The following is an 11,605-nucleotide window of genomic DNA, read 5'->3' as shown; positions in this document are numbered from 1 at the left end:
TCAGCTGTCGAAGCGACGCCAACGCAACGCCAAAGTTGTATGTAAACGGGCCTTTATGGTGGGTGAAATATATGTTAGCATACGTTGATGAATAGCAATTTGGCTCCTTTTGCTATTTCTATTAGTTAGCCAAACTGAAATAGAATGGTAAAATCTAAAATTCCCCCAAAAACGGATCAAACCGGGAACACCTTAAGAGCAGAACTCTTAACATGTTTTTCGAGCACGGAACGCTCTGAAAGCCTGCTGTGGAGTTCTACTATTTAACTGGAAAGGCAACCCCTTTTATTGTTTGGAATATCGTAAATGATAACTGAGGTCACTGAAATAAACAAGTTTGCAGCAGCTGACTCATCAGATAAGTTCCCGTATTAGTGATGTGCTCAGTCAATAATTTTAAGTATTGATCGATACTCGGTACAGATTTAAAAAGTATCCAGTACTTCCGATACTCGGTACCGAAACATTTAGGTTTCGAATAAAAGCGCATATAGACCAAAAATATGGGAAAACGGTTCAGGGGAGACTCGCCTTTCAAAACCCGAATGTAAAGCTTTTAATGCTGATTCAAATGAAAGATGTATATATGTCGGTTCGAGGCCATAATGCAGAGAAACTCTTACGGTTTTGTTGACGTATGATATGAAATATTTTTACGCCAACAAGTGCGATATCGATCCGAAACTTGTCGCTAACTGGTTAGTTTTTCTACAGTAAAATTAAGTGCTGTGTGATTGAAACTAGAATGTGCGTATGTTTGGGTTGCCTAAAGGCATGAAAGTGGGTTGCTATGCGGTTGTAAAAAACTTTCTATCACGAAAACCATATTTTATGGGCACCTTTTGATCAGTTTGTTCGGTTATATTTTATAATAAATGCCAATATAATCGTTTTCTTAGTTTTTTTTTTTTTCTAGGCAGATGTCAAAAACTTTCAGAAATATACCCTTTTCTTGCTTCTTTGATTAGGTGATCTTGTGGCTGCGTTTCTTTATACTTTCCGAATAATCCCATTTCACATACGTTAACATATCATCAGGAACGTTCTAAAGAATAAGTAAACAAAAAAATGTATTCCAAACGTTCAGAATGAATAAAGAAATGCAGTCTGTATTATTGGTTCATGAAGGCCCCGTATATGTGTATAAAAATGTAGACCCAAGGCGTATTTAACAGGTGATAGCAGCACCCTTTTATTTTTCTTCGCCTCACGGCTTCATATGTCAAATGGCTGCTGTTGATTGGTTGGAGCAGTTGATTGTTCATTGTTTTCTGTTCTCTCACATCCTTCGTTATGAAATTTTTGACAGTCAGCGCTGCAAAAGCAAAAACAGAATACATGTACATTTTGTTATTGGCGTACCGATACCACCTTAGGTCAGTGTTATGCAGGCAAACTTTTGTTTGCCAAATTAAATGGCGGCTGCTTAGTTTGCTCGGCGGTGGTTATGTCGAGTTTGGCACAGGGTTGCACGTTCATTATGGTTTTCATGGCTATTGCCAACACGAAATGAAAATTTCAGATGTACATAACGCGCACAATAAATATATTTTTATGATATCGANGTTTGGCACAGGGTTGCACGTTCATTATGGTTTTCTTGGCTATTGCCAACACGAAATGAGAATTTCAGATGTACATAACGCGCAAAATTTAAAATTTTTGTATATGACAACACCGAATTTGCTGCAGTTTGACCAAACAAAATTAGTTTGCTGTGAGAGTCGCCAAACTCGCTCTCTCCGAGTTTGCTGCAACAACAATTGCACGCAGTTTGCCAAACAAAATTTCTGCATAACACCGGCCTTATTATTGAAAACGCCTTGTGTAGACCCTAGAGCTAGATAACTATCGATAGTTAGGAATGAAACGATACAAGTACATACTCGATACTGTTCGTTCGATACCAAGTAATTTTGGCATCGATACTTTTGAGCCATTATGAGTTTTATTTTTTCCATAACAAATAATCGTTATTCAGCCCTATTCTGCATTTAGACTTGAATCGAAATTTTCTCCGTTTGGCAACTTTGGTATTCTGTGTTCCGTTTCCTTTCGATCAATCTTCGAAATTTACGTTATATCTATTCTACATTTCGATCGTAGTTCCGTTTTTCTAAGTTGTAAATTTGTTGACGGTGAACGTTTCGATTGTTATTTTCGTGGGTTTAAATAATAAAATTTAAAAAAAAAAATTAAGTAAAATATACTGTGCATGATTGTAAAAGTTATCGAATTTTCTCGATTTCTGTGTTTTCGAGAGCGGTAATACTTGCAATACGACATATTGGCTCAAAAAACGAATACTGCGCGAGGGTTTCAAAGAGGAAGCACAGGCGTTTTTGTTTTCATTATCTATAAATAAGACTGGGAAATGCACTGAATACAATTTATTCTTTGTATATAAATTTAATAGAAGTATTTACATACATACATACATACATAAAACGTGAAGTTACATAAAAAAGATGATTTTATTATTGCACTCGTTTTTACCAACGTTTTAAAAAGAGGTGCGTATGTTGTTTCAAATTCGATTTGCTATGAAAGGATAAGCTCTGTTCTTCCCCTCCTCCTAACGGCTTTCAAAATGAAATTCATTTGCGTTCAAATCTTCCACTCTGTAGCTTAAACCAGTTAAATGAACAAAACATGTTCATAAACAAGTTAAATCGCATGCAATTGTTGTTGGAAAATTGAACCAGTTAAATCATTTGACTCGTTTGAAAACCAGTTCAGCGCAGAGTTGTATCGGAAAGCTTTCTGCTCCGGCCAATCAGAAAGACCCAAAAGTTTTGATTTGACACGCCAACGTTCAAAAAATTTATATTCTGAAAACTATTAAAAATTAAAAAACTATCAAAATTGTATGCATGTCTGCCAGCCAAAAATGAGGCAAAGGTGGTAAATAGTTTTTTCCCATGAGGTCTCATCGTACGCAGAGATAAATAATGCATAGGAACTAAACATTTTGAACTCTCTAAGTAATCCGTATGCGTTAATATCATGAAGCTGACATTCGCACAAAACAAATTGAAACACAAAAACTTGATTTTGAATAATTCTTTTTCGAATTTTTATTGGTAATCAAACAACCGTCAAAGTTAACTCCAAATGTTCAATGTGGACGATTGTGTTTTCCAAAAAGCTCTTGTTCATTTAACAAGTGAAATGGGGCCAATTTGAACGTAATATTAGGGTAAGAACATAGTGGAACGGCGAGCAAAGAGCATTGAGCAAAGCGTCGATTTCAAACGCATATGTTTCAATGCGAAAGCGTATAGTGAAAAGCTAAAGGCCCGTCCACATAGAACTTTGGCGTTGCGTTGGCGTTGGCGTCGCTTCAACAGCTGACTATGAATACATGAATTCAAATGCAGCCGTCCACATAGCCAAAATTCGACAACGCTCACGCCAACACAAAGCGAAAAGATGGCCAACTCTCAACTTTTCGCGTGCGTTCGCTCGTCAGCTGTTGCGAATAAATAAAATTATGTGAAATATTTTTCCTTTTTAATCAAGTGCGGGCAAGAAATATCGTTTTTAATGCAATTATTGATATGAAATATTAATTTATCTGTCGTTAATATGTTAATTTAGTGGCCCAAGGATTCGCTGCCAAGCGTTCATTGTAGCAAGCATACTTTCAACGTGCGTTCTGTCAAACCAACGCCAACGCCAAAGCCAACGCGAAAGTTCTATGTGGACCTTGCTCGATGCTAGCTCTTCGCTTTACTTCGCTCAATTTTTAAACCCTTTTCGCATTCTGTGTACTCTTGTAACCGGTAATTTTTGTTTCCATCTCATAAGCTGGTAACAAAGTATTGCCCCGTGATGCCCCCCGTGCCAGAGTTTGCACAATTCTACATAGCTGAATATTTTAACTGCATTACCAACGTACCTAGAATCGCGGTGACAAGAACTGGTAACATTTTTTGGTAATAAGTTACAAAATCATCGGTAACGTGCAGAATAGACTTGTTATTCATTATTTATTATGTGCAGCCATTGGTGCCGCCAAGAGAGACAGTATTCTTATTGGTCTTGCATTACAGCCGATAGTATCGATAGTCTTAAAACATCGATAGTATTTTTTTAAAAGACAAACCATCGATATATCGATAGTATCTTCGATATTTTTGCACCCTACTAGTAATTGGAAACTTTAAAGGGGAAATCACCCAATTTCTTGCGAACTGTGCGCTTCCCGTCTCCCGAAAACATAACAAAGAACTGGTCCTTGCTGGGGCCACGTAATCATTTCATGTTTGTATATCAGCAGCTCGATTTCACAATCGCAGAGTAGGCTATCAGTTGCCATACAAGTGTTTTATTCATTTTTAGTGACTGCTCATTCATAATACATAATTCTTCAATAGTAAAATAATAAAATTCTTAAAAACCAAAACTCGAAAATAAGATGACTCCGAGTCCTACTGAAAGTGTAAGTCGCATTATCAATCATGAACTGTGTATATTTATAACTAAACCCGATTCAATGATGAAATTCTTCTAGAAAACCATATCAAAGGCAGAAATGGAGCCTCGTCGTTATCAGTTGGAGCTCCTGGACTATGTCATGCATAGGAATGCGATAATATACCTACCTACCGGCGCCGGCAAAACTTACGTGGCGATAATGGCACTGAAGCGTTTTTCCCATCAAATGCAAGAGTGAGTGTTTAAATATGGATATGTTTATACTTACATATGAATATGCATATCGTCGTTTAAAATGCAAAACCGCATATCAACAAAATGCAAAATCGCGTATGTGAAGTTGTAGAAATAATTTTGTAGAGTGTAAAAACACTTTTTTATAAAGTAATCGCATATCTGCCTAGTATGTTTCAGGACGAATGGATAAGGATTGATCCAAGAGCTTGTGTGAGCAAATCCAATTTTTGGCAGCCAATGTCAGTTACGCGGTTTTGCAGAATCACGATACGCGGTTTTGTACTTTAAACGCCGATGTATAGTTCTTATATTATACTAAGAAACATATATTTCTGATCAAACAATTAGAACAATTGAAAATGGTGGAAAACGTGCAATTTTCATGTGCAACACTGTAGAATTAGCTCGCCAACAGGCTATTGAACTGAAACGTTGCACCAATTTAGCAATCGGATTCTATGTGGGAGAGCGTGACGTCGATAGTTGGTCTCGTAAAAAATGGGATGAGGAAATTAGAGTAAATCAAGTAAGCTGCAAATATTTTTTAAATATTGCACTAAAACCATATTCAATACGCAGATTCTCGTGGGAACCGCACAAATTTTCCTAGATATAGTTTCGCAAAATTATATTAAAATTACTGATTTAAGTGTGGTGGTAATCGATGAGTGCCATCATGCAACAAAAAGCCATCCAATGCACGAGTTTATGCGTCACTTTCGTGATATCGCTGATAAATCTAAATTGCCAAGAGTGATTGGTTTGACAGGCGTTTTGCTGAAGGGTAACAAATTAGCTAAAATTCGCGAAGAACTTGAGAATCTGGAGGCTACGTTTCGTGGCAATATTGTTACAGTTAGTTCTATAGAAGAATATAGAAACGTGATGGTGTAAGTTCTTTACATTGGCCTTTTCGAATATTAATTTTATATTATCGATTACATATGAATATATGTATATGCTTTTATGTAGGTATTCGACGAAACCAACAGAAAAACTAGTAACGTATTCAAGTCAAGCGCACAATTTTAAATTGCATGACACTATCAAAAGTATCATTGCCGAATGTTTTGTTGTTGTAGATGCATGGAATTTAGGAGTAATACCAGCAAAGCAAACAAAAAATTTGGGGACATTGCGCGAACCCAACAAAAAGAATTTTTTAAAAAATCTGCTAAATGATTTTTTATATCAAACAAATGAGTTTGGCTTATATGCTTCGGCAATTGCTATTATGTCTCCGATAATCGAATTTGAAGTAAAAAAACGGCAGGCTGAAACAATTGCATTGCGAAATCTTTACCGTTACACCATAAGTGTATGCGAAAAAATACGACATATGCTAATAATGGAGTTAAAAGAAGAGGATTCAGATCCAGATAGTGCTTGCCACACCACTGATATTATATTGAATTTTGCTACACCTAAAATGCGTACACTTCTTGGTTTATTGAGCGATCTTTTCGAGAATAAAGATCCGACCGGCATTCGATGCTTAATATTCGTAGAGCGACGGTACACGGCCAAGTGTGTATATTATGTTTTAAAAAAGTATATTGAACAAAAACCAGGGCTGGCGGAAACCCTACGTCCACAATTCATGGTGGGGCGGAACTCGATAATGCCAAGTATAGAGAGTATTCTTGACCAGAAATGGAACAAATCGGTAAGTGTTTCATAATACAAAAGATAATTTGCTAAACATAAGTCACCTGAAATGCAAAAATACATACGTAACATCATCGTAACTGAAATAGAAAAAGTCGTGACCAAAAACTCGCTTTATTTTCTGACATTCGGCTGCCTTATACTAAAATTTTAAAGGTAATTTTTCAAATAAGCCAGTGTCAAAATCTCGTCTTCTCGCTCTAATTACTTCACCTGGTATAATTCCATGGTCGCGACTAAGATTTTTATTTTATNACTCGCTTTATTTTCTGACATTCGGCTGCCTTATACTAAAATTTTAAAGGCAATTTTTCAAATAAGCCAGTGTCAATAATTTTTTCAATAAATGATGTGGGAGTTGTAATTCGATGAAATCCATCATATCAATGAAAACTGAGTTTTGAATTTTTTATTAGTTACGCCTTTTTGAATTTCAGCGATGAAGTTTGTTACGTCTTTTGCATTTCAGGTGACGATATATACTTTCACCTATTACATACCTTCAAATACAAGGGTCTCTTATTGGATGCATTGTAAGTGCTATCACTGAATAGCAATTGCTGCAATCGTATAAAATATAAGTACATTTTGCGCTCGTTACCATACCGATTTAGGGGCAGCATTTTCGTAGATTTTACGAGAAATCTGATTACAATGGATTTAGTAATAACCCACACAAATTGATGCAGTTATATCGTCGCCTTAGAGTGTAAACCTGCTAACGACCAAAAAACATATTTTACTGTAGAGAAAAAAAACTAAATATATCTTTAACTCTTAGTCTAAGGGGCAAATCCTACATATAGTTTGTTAATCGCGCGACGTTCTATGGCCCTAATCCAGAATTAGAATCCAGTGATTACGAGCTTAATTTAAATTTTAATTAAAATAGTATTCCATAGATAAAAACAATTATATATATATATAAATATTACAGATTTATTCTTCCGTTTATTGCAACAAAAATAGGCAGTTTTAAAACATATATTAGTAACTATACGTGAAGTATTCCTCTCTCGAATTAATAGTACAAAGACTACATATTATTCAATCATGAGGTAAATTGTTATAGTAGGCGTGGTAATCTTCAGGAAGTAATCGTTTGAAATACTGGAGATCTCATACTTTCTGCGAGCAATCGTACGCCTACTCTCGTATAAATTCGGAAGGTGAGAAAACGGCAAGGAAACAGCTACTGGGGATTTTCTTTGCGGTATTACTTCCCATTCGTTGGAGAATCTTAGTTTGAAATGTATGTCGCCACTTGGTGTATACCGTAGGGCTCGTATATCAGTTACTTTAGCAGCATCTTTGCCGCGACCGGGACGAATGCTATTAAAGTATTGAACTGTGTTAAAGCTTTTAAAGAACGTGTAACTAAGATAAGTTACGTGATATGGTTTTGGATTTTTTCTAACTGATCTACATACTTCAATGTATTCTGCAGGAACATTGATATCTCTTTTCTTAAGTGCTCGTTCGATAGTGGAATGGATACAATCAGCTTCCATTTGGGTATCGCCTACTTCAAGAAACTTTTGCTCAAAAATGATATTGTTATTTATAGCTGTGGATAACAAAGCATTAGCCATAATACTGTTTCGGTTTTGATATGTGCATTCGCCGCTATAAAAAATTACTGTAATTGGTTCACCGGAACTATTATTTGGTACTACATTTTTTTCTATTAAATCTACCCACACGCTGGAAAACTCTTCTGCATTTAATCTTCCTTCTGTTTCGTTCCACATGTAACAATAATTTCCTTTATATATAAAAAATTAAAGCTTATTCGCTGGCTATTACCTTGGCTTAAACGTATAAAGAAATACTCTAGGATTGAACAATAATCGAGCGACAGAAGCACAATATGTTGGATTTAGCAGTTGAATTTGAACTGATTGTACTTAGCTGCTTTACTCATCAAACAATTTTTGACAATTATATTTTTATATTGACGTATTTTTTTTGCTTGCCAACTGCGGAATCGCCTACTCCTTGGAACCGCATCAAAAGGTCAATTTTGCCAAAAAACGGATTTAGCAGGTTTACACTCTAAGCCGACGATATAATGCTGCATTTTTTTGTAAGCGAGCGACAAAAGAACGCTCAACTCGGGTAAAATTTCGTTTTAGCTACTTAACCAACCCCTGGCNAAGAACGCTCAACTCGGGTAAAATTTCCTTTTAGCTACTTAAGCAACCCCTGGTAGCTGGAAAGAAACATGTGATTAGTTCAACGTGATTTAGACACAAAAAACAATAGAAATTAGTAATTATGCGAGGTATTTGCGTAATATATATACTTATTTAAAATATAATAAAGTTTGTGTTGTTGCTTTGCGTGTATTTCGTCATTTAAGCGAGTGTTCTTCTTTTGTAGCTCGGCTGCAAAAGAATGGACCTTATGTTACCGGCCAAACTAGTTCTACCTAGTTTCAATATATCCGTCTAATGTGAAAATAAGTTGACGCAACAATATTTTGGACTATGTACTTGGAGTTGTACTGATGAGGCAAATTTTTTTAAAGTGCGGCCGAAGGCAGCCTACGCAGAAAGGTTTTCTGCGCAAAAATACTGTGGCCCCTTATCGAGTTTAGCCTAGGCAAAACTAATTTGTCCTAAGATTGGGTTTGGCCGGTAACATAATATTACAACTCAAGTGCATATGTACATATGTCGATATCTACCAAAAGTGCTTCATGCTGGAAAACAATCATTCTTTGACGAAAGCATGGAAATCAAATTTGATGATTACTGTATACTCAGGATTAAATTTCCGATTGCTTTTATTAAATTTTATTTGCTTTAATATGAGCTATGTATATAGTTCTTCCAATTCGATCATTCTTGATTCAAGTGCATAACATACGTATATAAAATCATACTTACATACATATCGTTACTTTAATATGCGGCATTCACTGTGCGTCTGGCTCGTGAACGGTTTGGATGTGTTAGTAAAAATAAATGTGTGTTAGTTACACCGACATGACTCTTGTATGACTCTGGATGACTTAACTGCGTGTAGTCGAAAGGCGAGTCAACACGTACACAGTTGACTCGCGAGTCAGACGCACCGTCTATGTTGGCTATAATATTCTCATTTTCTTCGAAAATCCTGCTTTATTCAAAAGTCGGCAGATTACTCACTATGAGCCTACTGGAATTTGAAAACAGTTACTTCAGCATTTCACATCATTTTAAAGAAATTCGCAACTAACGAATATTGTTGTAGAATATTTATCTAGAACATTTATACCACTGCATCTAGATGGCTGAGAGGAAGATCGACTTATCTCGGCAGCCAATTCGAAAACGCCCTATCTGAGAAAAATTTCCAACATCGTTCTATCTCAGACGCCCTACAGGTGATAGCAGGAGTACAAAAACAAACATTTCCATGTATTTTGTTTTTGCTTTGGCGGCATAAACTGTCAAAATCTGTAAGAGTGTGTGTAGAAATTCAAACAAAATTTTTAAATTTGTTATCAGAAGCCGTGCGGCGAAACACACACAAAATCAGCAAAGCTAGTAACACCACCTTATATAAATTCGCCTTGTACAATGGTATTTGTTCATAGCTATTGACAATGCCAACAAATGTCTTAACTTTGATTTTACAAAAAAAAATTTCTCATATATCGACAAGTGTTTTTTTTTGTCCTTTTGCTTCACATCGAAATTCGTGCTCCCTTATTTTCATTTTGACACAGTTCAATGTTGGCTTTGTTTCTTTTCTTTTCTAGCAGATAATTATCAGGAAGAAGAAGAATGAGAAAATTTAAAGAATTACGCTCACAGAGAGCGAAATAACGAAAAAGTAAAGAAACGCAAAACTAGTAGAAACTAGCAAGTAATCAGCTGATCGGTGTATTTGACTACTGAAAATATTTGGCGCGAATTTTTGTTTATCCATTTGGACAGCTGCTAGTTTCTGCTAGTAAAAATTTTACTAGCAGAAATTAGCAGGAGAGCCAAAGAAAGAAGAGCGTAAGAACGAGAGAGAGCTGCTAGTTTTTTGGGTTAAGAAACGCTTTCGTTGATTCTTTTACTTTATTTGGCTTTGCTTTTTGTTTTCGCTCAATTTAATTTTTTATAATTTTTCAAAACAAAAGAAAAAACGTTTGAAATTAAGTGAGCCATACAAATTTTGAATTTATTTACAAGCAAATGTTTTTTTTCCGGCTTTTGCAAATTAAATAAGTTCTCTACAAGATGGTTTGTTTAAAAAATGCGTCAACATATGAAGGGGTTAGAATCATAAGGGTCTAAGTGACATTTTTTGAAAATATAAGTTGTACCCATATTTGTATAGTTAAATATAGTATTTATTTGGTGACAAAGAGTAAACATTTCTTCAATTAGTTAATGCATTCATTTGGGCAAGAATCTTTTCAAATGAACTTACCCAGAATTTACAATAAGTAATCAACTTTAACGTTAATTATCTTAAAACAATATCAGACGTACTTAGATCCTTTTGATTGTAACCCCTTCATATATGGTATATGGGGTATGGAAATATCCCTTTTCCCTAGCAGTAAACGTTTTAGTGCAGGCAACAATGATATTTTTTAAATAAGGCAGATCGGAATATGCGCTCTCTGGGAAGACAATACCTGTAATTATTGTACCATGGGGTAAATGTTTATAAAATTGTTGGTAAAAATACAAAAATAATAGGTTTCTCCACCACTTTTTCATACAGAAAAAAACCACATATGCAAAATTTAATCTCTAAAATATTCTGTTGTCCAAAAAAAAAAATGGATCGCAACGTGGAAAACCGTTATTTTTACTTGAAGGCTGTCGCGCAACCCAACGAGCGCGTTCGGAGTTATTTTGGTCAAGTGCGTCTGTAACCAGCGTGCCCTCACCGGTTCATTTGCTTTCATGTGACAGAGTCAAAAATAAACAGAGGTAGATTTAAGCAAAAAAGTAATTTTTACGTGACCTGGACCGATTTGACAGTACCTCCAAAAATGGAGTTTTTCATGAATAAAAATAGTTTCTTAAAGATGTTTTTTAAAAAATCCCCTCAAATGACAAAACGAATTAAGCTTAAAAAATGTACATAAAAATATGGTCACGACCATCAATAGTTATCCAGCTCTACTTGTGAGGTATCATTGGAAAGGTATGCTCTCACCCTTTTTATTTCTTTGCTAATAAACTCATTCCAAGGATGAAAAAGAAAGGTAGGATGAACGAACATCATTCAAAGCTGAATTAAGATGTGTTGGTATTTGAAAAAAAAA

At 35.4% G+C, this 11,605-nt stretch overlaps 2 protein-coding genes across 5 annotated transcripts in view; one reads left to right on the top strand and one right to left on the bottom strand.

Moving 5' to 3' along the window:
* The window catches only part of Rab4 (RAS oncogene family member Rab4), a 60,709-nt gene that overhangs the window by 26,201 nt on the left and 22,903 nt on the right, over nucleotides 1–11,605 (bottom strand). The gene's annotated exons all lie outside the window — the stretch shown is intronic.
* On the top strand, nucleotides 4,034–9,690 carry LOC108366576 (endoribonuclease Dicer). Of its 4 annotated transcripts, none has more exons than XM_017621014.1 (6): nucleotides 4,034–4,444; nucleotides 4,517–4,674; nucleotides 5,026–5,203; nucleotides 5,257–5,567; nucleotides 5,650–6,343; nucleotides 6,815–7,096. In XM_017621014.1, exons 1-6 carry the CDS (start codon nucleotides 4,421–4,423, stop codon nucleotides 6,893–6,895), a joined length of 1,446 nt encoding a protein of 481 aa, XP_017476503.1. In that variant the 5' UTR covers nucleotides 4,034–4,420; the 3' UTR covers nucleotides 6,896–7,096. The 4 variants fall into 4 exon arrangements, with proteins under 4 accessions (XP_017476503.1, XP_017476504.1, XP_017476505.1 ...); XM_017621015.1 differs by lacking the exon at nucleotides 6,815–7,096 and adding an exon at nucleotides 9,619–9,690 and having other exon boundaries at nucleotides 4,035–4,444; XM_017621016.1 differs by lacking the exon at nucleotides 6,815–7,096 and adding an exon at nucleotides 9,583–9,633 and having other exon boundaries at nucleotides 4,035–4,444.

This window comes from Rhagoletis zephyria, unplaced genomic scaffold, assembly GCF_001687245.7.
Source record: "Rhagoletis zephyria isolate East Lansing unplaced genomic scaffold, Rhagoletis_zephyria_1.1 Rzeph_scaffold_02320, whole genome shotgun sequence".
NCBI classification, from domain to species: Eukaryota; Metazoa; Arthropoda; class Insecta; order Diptera; family Tephritidae; genus Rhagoletis; species Rhagoletis zephyria.
Note: the sequence above shows the minus strand (reverse complement) of the source record. Positions and strands in the feature narration are given on the sequence as shown.